We start from the raw sequence: 13022 nt of genomic DNA, 5'->3' as shown, positions 1-13022 counted from the left end.
TCCTTACGGTGATAATTTTTATGTAAATCAGTTTCTTACTAGATAACTATTGGCATTGTGGGTGAGATTTTTGTGCTGGACTTTTGAATTTTAGGATGTTTTGGTGGCTTCATCCCCAAAAGCTAGTAGCATTCCTCCTCCAACCAAAAATACCTGCCCCTGAGAGGATCTGGTACCATTCCAGATATTGACTTTATTCTGAGAAACCTTCAGTATATAGCTGCTTACTAGAGCTTGACACAAATATGTATTTTCCTGATTAATTTTTCATTAAAAAATAGCCAATTTATAGTCCAGATTTATATCACTTACTTTTAGGAAGTTACCGTTAATTGTTTTTCTCTGTTGTTCAGACCATGAAGGAAATTACCTTGATTTTTTTTCTTTATTCAACAGGGACACTTTAATTATCAAATGTTCCTGTACCTGTCAGTGAACAAGTGGCTCAGTTAGTGTTGCTCATGTCTTAGCAGAGATGCTCACATCTTGCCTGATCTAATGGCTTGTTTTTCCTAAGCTTCCCCTCTGCTTCTTCCTCAGTACTCCTGTCGGAAGCCTGTTGATGGCACTCCAGAAGTACTATGGTGAGACGATTCAGGAGAGAAAACAGAAGGATAAAAAGATACTCCAAGAGCTGAAACTGGACGAGTGGTAAGGAACATGATAAAACTAGGCCTTTCATAGTGCTCTTCTCTTAAACCATTCAGCTCAAAGAAAAGTTTATTTTTACTGAGTTCTTCAACTTGTACCCTACCTGGTATTTTCATCTTTTTAATTAAGGAGATTAGAAAAATGGGAGACACTAATTTTATTTTTAATCTGACAAGGATATTTCCTTAGATACATTTTTTTTTAAGTTAAAATGTAAATTTCATTTGGTTGCATGCTTTTTCTTTTCTATATTTTTGACTGCATAAGGAAATTATATAAAGAAAATGCACAGCAGTGAGTGAACTTTACTTGGCTTTATGTAAAAGGTGGTATCCCAGTGTACACATCCATCTGTAAACAATGCAGAACATGTTCATTCTCCACATTAAAAGATTCTGTTTCTTGCTGTGGATGCAGAGGAATCAGGTAGACATAGTGGCTGGACATGGACTGGATACCACTGTGGAAGATGAAAACTTTCATCGGTTCCATGTAGTCATTCCCTGGGCCAGTAGTCAGACTGACAGCAGACTTCATGCTGGTTCTTTGTAAGATCAACATAACAGGCTGCCATTTAGTGTTCCTTGTACAAATAGTTCTCAGGGTTCAGCTTCCTGGGTACCTAAGATGACATTTGCTGCACCTGCTGCATTGATAGTTGAGTAGATAAGCAGTCATTTTTCCCCAGGTTTTTATTTGAAACTTCCATTTGTGCTAAACACACACAGAGACATGTGAGTTCTTAATATCTGTAGATCTGTTGTCCAAGTGTTACAGGTGGAAGTGGGGGGTCTTCATCTCCACCAGCTCTTCGTGGGGGTGAATTTCTTGCAATATCCTGAGAAAAGGAATTTTCCAAGAGTTGCATGGGAGAATGAGTGATTTTTATTAGCATGGAATTAAACCCCTGAGTTTCCAAAGTCTCATTTCCCTTAGTCCAGTCATAGAAGAAGTATAACTTGGGCTTCAGTAGAGCTAAAATCAAAACCAGTGTCCAGAGTTTCTGTTCCATGTCTGCACAGTCCAATTCAGTATCAGGCCAGCTCAATTTGTGTTTCCCTGCTGCAGCCCATCAATCCATTGCATGTGGGGCCACAGGGCCACATGTCTATGGAGGAAACACAGCCGAATGCTAGAAAGCCACGAGAGGCAACAAGAGAGAGAATTCCTTTGTTTAGGAGATTATATATTCCCAAATTTTTGTGGGCTTGGAATGGCCATGCCCATTCTGGCAAAGATTTCTGTTCCCAGGTGTGACTGACATACCTTCCCTATGCCACCCTAACTTTACTGGGCATGTGTCTGTCTTCCCTTTGTTGGCTCCCAGGTAGTATGAAATTGCAGCTTCCTGGTGAAGCTGCCCAAATGACATACCTATAATGTCTGGCCTGACTTCCCTTTGTTCCTTTCCCATTATTGATAACTAGTCAATTACAACAGTATCTTAACGACTTAGGTGCGATAGGAGAAAAAGCATTGATTTTTGAAGCCAATGAAACCTTGAAAACAGTGTTTCTAGCTAGACTACTAATTAGTCTATGATCTTAGATATTTTTCTTAACTTTAAGTACTCAGTTTTCTCAGCCATTCTAAGGGCAGAATCACACCACAATATTCAATATATGTTAGTTTTGTTCCTTTCTCTTCTCCATACTAAGAGGGTGGATGGGATATGCAGTTATGTAGGTTCTAGAATAAAGCACTTAAAACTTCTGAATACCATCATAAATTTAATGTTATGAAGAATTGAAAGCATTACCTCATTTCTAGTTCTTAGATATCATAAGAGCCTCTTTTTTTAAAAAGGAAACTTTGGGAAAGGAGTTGGAAAGATAGGGAAAGTATATTGGCTATTTGTTTGTTTTTTAAAAAAATCTTTATTGTTCCGATTATTATAGATGTTCCTCTTTTTTCCCCCCATAGGTTCCCTTCACCCAGTTCCCACCCCACTCCAGCCCTCCTCCCTCCACTGACCTCGTCCATAGGTGTAAGCTCTTTGTTCAATCTCTTCCCACAACCCCTTCCCCCAAGAATTGTAAGTCTACTTCCTTTCCATGCCCCTGATTCTATTACATTCACCAGTCTGTTCTGTTCATCAGGTTTTTTATTCATTTGATTTTTAGGTTCACTTGTTGATAGATATGTATTTGTTGTCACTTTGTTATTCATAATTTTTTATCTTTACCTTTTTCTTCTTCTTCTTCTTCTTAGAGAATACCCTTCAGCATTTCATATAATACTGGTTTGGTGGTGATGAACTCCTTTAGCTTTCTCTTGTCTGTGAAACTCTTTGTCTGACCTTCAATTCTAAATGATAGCTTTGCTGGGTAGAGTAATCTTGGTTGTAGGTTCTTACTATTCATCACTTTGTATATTTCTTGCCACTCCCTTCTGGCCTGCATAGTTTCTGTTGAGAAATCAGCTGACAGTCATATGGGTGCTCCCTTGTAGGTAACTGTTTTTCTCTTGCTGCTTTTAATATTCTCTCTTTGTCTTTTACCCTTGGCATTTTAATTATGATGTGTCTTGGTGTGGTCCTCTTTGGATTCCTCTTGTTTGGGGTTCTCTGCACTTCCTGGACTTGTAAGTCTATTTCTTTCACCAGGTGGGGGAAGTTTTCTGTCATTATTTCTTCAAATAGGTTTTCAATATCTTGCTCTCTCTCTTCTTCTGGCACTCCCATAATTCGGATGTTGGTACGCTTGAAGTTGTCCCAGAGGCTCCTTACACTATCTTCATATTTTTGAATTCTTTTTTCTTTTCTGGTTGGGTGTTTTTTGCTTCTTTGTATTTCAAGTCTTTGACTTGATTCATGGGATCCTCTTGTCTGCTGTTGAATCTCTGTATATTATTCTTTATTTCAGTCAGTGTATGCTTAATTTCTGATTGGTCCTTTTTCATATCCTTGAGGGTCTCACTAAATTTCTCGGAGGCTTCTAGAAGATTCTTGAGTAACCTTATAACTGTGGTTTTGAACACTATATCCAGTATTTTGCTTTCATCCATTTCTTTCATTTGTGACTTGTTTCTTTATCTCCGCATTTTGGCTGCTTCCCTGTGTTTGTTTCTATGTACTGGGAGCTGCTAAGTCTCCTTGAGTTGATAGAGTGGCCTTGTGTGGTAGGTGTCCTATAGGGCCCAGTGGCTCAGCCTCCCCAGTTACCTGAGGTGGACACTCTTGGTGCACCCCTTTGTGGGCTGTTTGCACAGTCTTGTTGTAGTTAAGCCGTGATTGCTGTTGGTATCACTGGGAGGAATTGACCTCCAGGCCAATTGGATGTGATGACCAGCTGTGTCGACCAGCTGTGTCTACGCTGAAAGACCTGTTGCTCAGGAGACACCCTTATGGGGCAGGACTTGCTTCAATGGGGCTTTGGTGCTCACTGAATCTGCCCCTTGAGTGTGCCTTTATGGATGTGAAGAGTTGTAATCCGGTCTCACTCTGACCACTGGGTACAACTGGCTCTTGGATCTCCAGAGACATGCAAGGTCAGCCACTGTCTGGGGCCACCCAACAGGAGCTGCAGAGACATCTGCAAATTCTTCCTCTTTGTATGGAGTTTGGAAGTGCCCAGATGAGGCCCAGCTGTGAGACAAGGCAGGCTGCTGCTGCCCAGCCTTGGGCCTTCTTTTGGAAGTTCTGGAGCTCTCTGACCCAGCTGCAGTTTGACAGGTTTTAGGCAGAGAAAGGACAGGCCATTCATATGCAAAAGCTGATGCACACAGCTTGGGTGGGGTTGTAAATTGGGTGGGATGGGTTCTCCAGGAATCACCAGGGCGGAGCAAACAGCAATGGCTGCCCTGAACCAGAGAAGTCCCCAGGTCTCTGCGCCCCATGCCTCTGTGCAGGAACAATGATCGCTGTGAGCACCTCTGAGAGAAAGCCGCCCTCATGTTCCTGTCCCAATGCCAGACAGTCCAGTTTCTCCCCCTTATGTGTCTGGGTCCCCCAGAGTCTCATTTGGAACTGGAGTTCAGAGCAAGCGGGAGCTTGTATCTCCCTCCCGATTAAAAGAGCAGCACATCCAGGTGCCAGCACTTTCCGTGCCTCCGCACCTCTTACCAGTCTCAGTGCGCTTTCTTCACCTCTCTAGTTGTGGAACTTCCACTCAGCCAGCTTTCCCGTGGTTCTGGATGGTAGTTGTTCTGCCTTTTAGTTGTAATTTTGATGTGGTTGTGAGAGGCAGCAAGTATAGGTGTTTACCTATGCCGCCATCTTGGTTCCTCCTATATTGGCTATTTGAATGTGATATATGAAGTATGGAAGAATTAGCATTTGGAAAAATATGAACAAGTAATTTTATTACAATAAAAAAAGAAAATTAGAGAAGTTGATCAGTTATTTAGAAATGAAAAACCTCAATAATGGGTAAAACCCAAAACTATTATCATAATGAAAGAATACTTTGGCAGAAGGCATAGTAACAAAAATGTATAGGATATAAATGTATATATTTCTGAGTAGTAGTAATCTAATAAATAGTTAAAAATCTTTGTCTACTTCTCTAGGGAAATCAAACAAAGTGTGAGTCTAAAAAATTGCCGTTGTGGGTAGAAAATGTAGAACACTAGCTATAGACATATGGAAGAAGAAATGGTCAAGTGTGGTTGTAAAGAGTTGAAAAGAAAGACATAGATGACCCTGATAATCACTTAAAGAAAGGAAGACAGTAATGCTTGGTTTAGAATAATAACTCATCTGTTATTTGGAAATTAGATTTTAATTCCTCGTATATATACATCTGTAGTGTTGTCCCATCTGATTTTTCTGTACCAGGATTACCATTGTTACAACCTCTGTACAGTTTCTGAAAGGTCTGGCAATAGAGAGTTTAACAGAGAGGCAGGGGACTCAAGTACCCTGACCCTGAGGGCAAGAGGACAACCAGGTTGCAAGGCTCACACCTTCGCTAGGGTGCTTCAGCTCCTGCATGTTGCTCCTCTAAGAATTCTGCTGACACAGCACCAATATCCATCTTGATAATGTGAGAATTCTAGTTGGCTTGTGAGTGAAACAGGAGAGAGAGAAGAAAGCCATTGTATTTGAAGTGCAAGGAACAGTGTTTGCTCATAAGTTGCAGGGAGAATAAGACAAGTGCTATATTTTAAAAAATAATTCTATGAACTAAGAAACAGTACTTGATATATCCTTTTCATTCTTTGATTATAGGAAAGCCAGACTACAAATTACTGAGCTCCTCCCTGAAGAAATTGAAAGTAGCCTACAGAAAAATCAACCCAAGGATGATATTGAGAAAATTGAAGCACTGCTAAATCTTCCTAGAAACCCCTCATCAACAGATAAACAAGACAAGGACTGAAAATGTTCTGGACCTGAAACTCATTGGAGAGTTGAAGGGACCTGTGTTGCCATGCCTATTGAATGCCAGTAGTCAGGCTACTCCTTGGGTAGCTGATGACAGGTGTAAGCACTAGCACCTATAATAGCAATGACTTACTCTTACCTTTTTTTAAAACCAAAAATTGGGCTGTTGTACTCTCGCTTTATTTATCCTTAAATTTAAATACATACATATATTTATATTGGTCAGTATATGTATTTGACATATCTATATTGATCGATCAATAGATCTTTTTCCTGAATTTTACAACAATAAATTAAAAATTTCTCAAAAGATTAAAGTTGAATCTATAGGTTGTATATGTATTCTTGTAGCTCTTTAAAAGTGTATTCTGGAATCTGTAGGAGGAGAGAAAAGAACCAGGTAAGGCAAATTGTCTGTGAAACCTTAGTGCCTTTAGGTCCTAGTAACAGTATGGGCCTAAATTTGTAGTAGTGTTTGGTTTTTCTTTAATCCTTGCCCGAAGATAAGGATTAAATCAAATCAAAATGGATGTTAAATGAAATGATTTAAGTTTCACTGATTTTTAGAGAGAGAAACATTGATGTAAGAAAAACATTGATCAGTTGCCTCCCATGTGTGCCCCAACCAAGGACTGAACCTGCAACCTCGGTATGTGCCTGAACTGGAACCTGAGACCTTTCAGTGTATGGAATGATGTTCCAACCAGTTGAGCCAAACCAACCAGGGTGCAGTGTTTTGTTTTAATAAACAATAAAAAAAAAAAAAAAAGATTTCTATGTCATTTGAAAGAAAGGATAAATTTCACAAAAAGGAAGTAAATAAGCATTATTAAAGAAACAGCCCAATTTTGTTTCTCAGTATTGCTGACAGAGTGTCTATGCTATATTATGAAAGAGTTATTTAGTATAGATACACAGTCTCTATACTCCAGAAGCTTGCTCCCTCAGAAAGAAGCTATTCTATGGATTGTAACTTTTACTAAATGAGGGGGCGAAATGACTGAAATAACTGTATCAAAGGGAAAAAATTGCTAGTGCTTTGTTTTAGTGTTAAGACCTCATAGTTCCTACTTTGTGAAGCAGCTAGTGTGTTGGCTAAAACAGTTGCCTCTGGAAGAAGACCACGGGCTTAGAATAGCAGTCAAATGGCTTCATAGCCCTGGGACTGTAGGAGCCATTTTACTTTAAGTCTCAGTGTTCTCATCTGTCAAATATGAGAGTTCCTAACTCAGAATGGATGTTAAATGAAATGATGTATGTAAAATGTAGCACAATGTCCCGGCACATAGGGCATTGTATTTTATTTATTTACTAGAGACTCAGTGCACGAATTTGTGCACCAGTGGGGTCCCTTAGCCTGGCCTGTGGGATTGGGCCAAAACCGGTTCTCCAACATCCCCGAGGGGTCCCAGATTGCAAGAGGGCACAGGCCAGCCTGAGGGACCCCACCAGTGCATGATAGGGGCTGGGGAGGGACACGGGATGTTGGCCAGCCGGGGCCATCTCGCTCAGTCCCAGCAGCAAGCTAACCTACCGGTCGAAGCGTCTGCCCCCTGGTGCTCAGTGCACATCATAGCGAGCAGTTGAGCGGCCTTAGGATATAATTAAGCATGTTACACTTTGGTTGAATGGCCGACCAGTCACTTAGCATATTAGGCTTTTATTATATAGGATTTTCTTTTCTTACTAAATTTATTGGAGGGCATTGGCTAATATGATCATATAGGTTTCAGGTGTGGGTTTCTACATTACAAGATCTGTATATTACACTGTGTGCCCACCACCCAAAGTCAAATCTCCCATCACCATATATTAGGACCTCCTTCACCCCTCATTTCATTCTCTCTGGCAATCACCACACTGCTGTTTGTGTTCACAAATTTTAGTTTTATGTCCCACATATGAGTAAAATCATATGGTTCTTAGCTTTTTCTGATTGACTTATTTCACTTAGTGTAATATTCTCAAGGTCCATCCATGTTGTTGGAAATGGCAATTTTTCATCCTTATGGCTGAGTAGTGTTCTATTGTGTATATGTACCACATCTTATCCAGTTCTCTACTATGGGACACTTTGGTTGTTTACATGTCTTGGCCACTGAATAATGCTGCAGTGAACATAGGGATGCATATATCTTTGCAAATGCATGTTTTCTACTTTTTCCAATATCTACCCAGGAGATGGGTTGTTGGGTCTATTCTTAATTTTTTGAGGAATCACCAGATTGCTTTGCGTAGTGTTTGTACCAGTCTACATCCCCACAAGCAGTGAATAGGGTTCCCTTTTCTCCACAATCTCCCCAACACTTGTTATTGCTTGTCTTGTTGATAGTGACCACACTAACTGATGTGAGGTGGTATCTCATTGTAGTTTTGATTTGCATTTCCCTAATTGCTAGTGAGGTTGAACATCTTTTCATATATCTCTTGGCTGTTTGTATGTCCTCTTGGGAGAGATGTATTTTCAGGTCCTCTGCCCACTTAAAAAAAAAATTATATGCTGAGTGGCCAGATTATTATGATCTCTGAATGCACAATAATCTGGCCACTCAGTGTATATCCTATATAATAAAAGGCTAATATGCAAATTGTCCCCTTGACCAGGAGTTTAACCAGCAGGCAGGCTGGCCAACCGCCCATGTTCTATCCCCCTGCCAGGCTGGCCGGACCTCACCCATGGACGAATTCATGCTCTGGGCCTCAAATACACACACACACACACACAGAGTGGCCAGATTATTATGCATTCAGAGATCATAATAATCTGGCCACTCAGTGTGTGTGTTTGTGTGTGTGTGTGTGTGTGTGTGTGTGTGTGTGTGTGTGTAGTATTTTTATTTTTATTTTATTGATTTCAGAAAGGAAGGGAGAGGGCAAGAGAGTTAGAAACATCAATGAGGAGAGAAAATCATTGATTGGCTGCCTCTTGCATGCCCCCTACTGGGGATAGAGCCTGCAACTTGGGCATGAGTCCTGACCAGGAATTGAACCATGACCTCCTGGTTCCTGGGTTTATGCTCAACCATGGAGCCACACTGGCCCAAATAGGTCACAAGACCAAATGGACATAATTGACATTTAGAGAGCCTTTCATCCCAGAATATCAGGTTATACATTCTCCAGTACACATGGAACATTCTCAATGATAGACCATATGTCAGGTCACAAAACTAGCAAATAAATTGAATTTATTTCAAGAAGATTGAAATTATATCAAGCATATTCTCTGTTCATGATGTCTTGAAATTAGAAATCAACTGCAAAAAGAAAGTAAAGAAACCCATAAATATGTGGAGATTAAACAACATGCTACTAAAAAATGACTGGGTCAAAGAAGAAATAAAAGATGAGATCAAAAATATAAAGATCAATGAGAATGACAGTATAACTTATCAGAACTTCTGGGATGCAGCGAAAACAGTAATAAGAAAGAAGTTGTTTTTGAGGGAAAACCAAGATGGCGGCATAGGTGAAACACCTAACCTGCAGCCGGGCACAACAATTTCAAAGGCACAACTAGAGGTCAGAACGGACATCGTCCAGAACCACAGGAGAGCTGGCGGACTGAAATGCCCACAGCTGGGGGGAAGGAGAAGGCCACGGGGACAATCGGGGGAGCCGTAAAAGCCTGAGGTATGGAGAAACTGGCGGAGACACGAGCACGCGCGCCTGCGGGGAGGATGGAGCCGGAGAGGAAGGGGCGGCTGACAGCCTGGCCGGCGTTCACTGACAGGAAGGAGATAAAGGCTCCGGAGTGCGCTAAGCGCTGGCTCCGACTGCACTGAGCGCCAGTTCCAGGCGAAACCCTGGGAAGCCAGGCGCAGGCTGGGGGAATGAATCTGGGCTGTGGGGCGCAGGCACAGAGGAGCGGGGGAAGGCAGAGCTCCAGAGGCGCGCACGGGAAGGGGCGCAAAGGACGGACTGTTGCCTGCGCCACTGAACTGCCCTAGCGGGAAGGAGACATAAGCTCAGGACCGTGCTGAACCCCAGTTCCGACTGCACTGAACCCCAGTTCCGGGCGAAACCCTGGGAAGCCAGGCGCACGCTGGGGGAATGAATTTGGGCTGTGGTGGCGGAGGCACAGAGAAGCGGCGGCTCCAGACGCGCGCACTGGAAGGTGCGCAGAGGACGGACTTTTGCCTGCGCCACTGGGTGGCCCTGCTGGGAAGGAGACAGGGACGCCAGACTGCGCTGAGACCCAGTTCCAACTGCACTGAAACCCAGTTCCAGGCGAGAATCTGGGAGTCCAGATTCATTAGGGGAGGGACTGGACTGTTTGGCAGTGGGCGAAACTCCAGGGCGCGTTTCTCTCAGAGGTGTTTGCAAGGAATACAGAGGGACACAGACACAGGAGCCTCATAGGGCGGGGCTGACAGGAAGCCAAGGTTGTAGGCTCCACCCTGTAGCTCCGCCCCAGCCAAGCTGAGCAGAAGCTTTTTCCTGCTGAGTGCCTCAGGTAGTGGCTGACCCACACTGCATTGGAGACCCAGAAACGAGGGCATCTAGTGGTTGGTGGGAGATGACACCAGATTTCAATCACTTGCATAAGGGAGGCATTCTAGAGGCAGACTCAGTGAGCGCCAAGGCATTGCTGCATCAAGACCCGGCCCACAAACATGTCTCCTGCACAGCAACTCTTCCTATATGGACAAAGAGGGTCCTCACGGCCAATTGGCCTGGAGGACAATTCCTCCCAGTGACACCAACAACAATCAAGACTTAACTGTACAAAGGAGGACCAAGATGGAGACATAGGGCGGCAGCCTGATCGTTGCCTACCACAACAATATTGAGACTACGACGGGAGAGCAGAGCAGACACCAGCCAGAAAGACCGGGGGGCTGGCTGAGCAGATGCTCTACAACTAGAATAAAAGAGAGGGGTACGCAGGATGATGCTGATGCCGGTGACCCAAAGTCCACACTTTAAGAACTATGGCTCAGGCGACACAATGGTGGCCAGGAACGTGCTCGGCGCAGTTCCCCCGGCGGTCTCCGGCTGAGGGGACGGCTCCACTCGCTGCCGAGCACGGACAGACGAGCCCCTGGGAGACATGGGGTGGGAGACTCCGTGCTTGCTGACCTCCGAGTCCTTCAAGAATCTCAATGCCCCGAAGTGGCCAGGTGCGCACGCTCAGCGACTGGCCACCGTTGCAGACCCAAGGGCCGACGCAGCGACACCGGACCAGCCCACCGCCGGGCACCGGGCACACCGGAGCCTTGCCGAGCCCGCCGCCCAACGAGTTCTGCGGCAGCCGCCCTGGAGCTCTGAGAAAATGACCGAAGGAATTGCTGAGAGGGAATTGACCAACAGGAATTGGGATCAAGAAGACGAAACCCCGCTGAAACCCGAGTCCAGGCGAGCCTGCGAGCCTCTGGGCTCAGATGTGGTCACACGCCTCTGGGTCTAGGTGAGGCCTCACGCCCCTGGGTTTGGGTGAGGCCACGCGCCCCTGGGTCCAGGTGAAGCTGGATTCCGGGTTCGGGTGAGGCCATGTGCCCCTGGGTCCGGGCGAATCTGAACCCTGGGTCCAGGTGAGGCCGTGGGCCCCTGGATCCAGGTAAGGCTGGGTCCCGAGTACGGGTGAGGCCGTGAGCCCCTGGATCCGGGTGAGACCACGCGACCAGGGGTCTGAGAGAGGTAACGCGCCCCTGGGTCCGGGTGGCTTCGTGCACCTAGGTCCAGGTGAGGCCACGTGCCCCTGGGTCTGAGAGAGGCCACGCACGCCTAGGTCCGGGCGAGACCATGTGTCCCTGGATCTGGGTGGGGCCTCGTGCACCTAGGCCCGGGTGGGGCCGCGTGCCCCTGGGTCTGGGGGAGGCCAGGCGTCCCTGGGTCCGGGTGAGACCATGCGTCCCTGGATCCGGATGAGGCCTCGTGCACCTAGGCCCGGGTGAGCCCAAGTGGCCCTGGGTCTGGGAGAGGCCAAGCGTCCCTGGGTCCGGGTGAGACCATGTGTCCCAGGATCCGGGTGAGGCCTCGTGCACCTAGGCCCGGGTGAGCCCAAGTGGCCCTGGGTCTGGGAGAGGCCAAGCGTCCCTGGATCCGGGTGAGACCGTGTGTCCCTGGATCCGGGTGAGGCCTCGTGCACCTAGGCCCGGGTGAGCCCAAGTGGCCCTGGGTCTGGGAGAGGCCAAGCGTCCCTGGGTCCGGGTGCGACCATGTGTCCCTGGATCCGGATGAGGCCTCGTGCACCTAGGCCCGGGTGAGGCCACGTGCCCCTGGGTCTGGGAGAGGCCAAGCGTCCCTGGGTACGGGTGAAGCCAGATCCTGGGTCCGGGTGAGGCTGTGCGCCCCTGGATCCATCCGGGTGAGGCTGGGTCCCAGGCCCGGGTGAGACCACGCGCCCCTTGGGTAGGGGTGAGGCCACGTGCCCCTTAGTCTGGGTGACGCCGTGCCCCTGGGTTCGGCCGAGACCAAACCAGAGGGAGTCGGACCTCCATTACCACCATTTGTCCACCATCCAGAGCTGAGGGGTCAGTGTTGACATGTACACATAAGGAACTACTGGACATTGAAATTGGGTCTCAAAAGAACTGTTAGTCCAGGGGGAAGCTCGCTACAGATTGATTCATTTGCCTGTCAGCATAACTATTATTGCTCGTCTCACATTCAGTTCTTATTAGTATATATCTAGTGACATATGATCTCGCTCATCTAGGGGAAATGATGAACAACATAGACTGAGGAACAAGAACAGAACCAGAAGCAAGGAGGCATCGATCGGACTATCGGGCCTCAGAGGGAGGATAGGGGAGGGTAGGGGGAGGGTGGGGGGGAGGGGGAGAGTTCAACCAAAGGACCTGTATGCATGCATATAAGCCTATCCAACGGTTAAGTTCAACAGGGGATTGGGGCATGCGTGGGGAGAGGGGTGGGATGGGAATGGGGGGATGAGGACAAATATGTGACACCTTAATCAATAAAGAAATTTAAAAAAAAAAAAAAAAAAAAAGAAAGAGTCAAACACACACAGGTGCACTCTGGGAAGACTGCCCAGGCCCGCACCACCCTGCGCCTGTTCACCATCACACTCTAATCGGCA

The 13022-nt window shown here is 45.9% G+C and overlaps 1 protein-coding gene across 3 annotated transcripts in view; it reads left to right on the top strand.

Moving 5' to 3' along the window:
* Nucleotides 1-7902, top strand: part of TIMMDC1 (translocase of inner mitochondrial membrane domain containing 1) — a 35910-nt gene extending 28008 nt beyond the window's left edge. For 2 of the 3 annotated variants that reach the window (XM_028153338.2, XM_008146632.3), the window contains 2 exons: nucleotides 541-651; nucleotides 5822-7902. In XM_028153338.2, the coding sequence (XP_028009139.1) occupies nucleotides 541-651; nucleotides 5822-5972 (262 nt within the window). In that variant the 3' untranslated portion in view covers nucleotides 5973-7902. Of the gene's footprint in view, nucleotides 1-540; nucleotides 652-2574; nucleotides 2639-5821 lie in introns of all 3 variants that reach the window. The other variant, XM_054713950.1, reaches the window with a different exon arrangement.
* The last annotated feature ends 5120 nt before the right edge of the window (nucleotides 7903-13022 follow it).

Source organism: Eptesicus fuscus, chromosome 3 (genome assembly GCF_027574615.1).
Source record: "Eptesicus fuscus isolate TK198812 chromosome 3, DD_ASM_mEF_20220401, whole genome shotgun sequence".
In the NCBI taxonomy this organism is placed as follows: Eukaryota; Metazoa; Chordata; class Mammalia; order Chiroptera; family Vespertilionidae; genus Eptesicus; species Eptesicus fuscus.
Note: the sequence above shows the minus strand (reverse complement) of the source record. Positions and strands in the feature narration are given on the sequence as shown.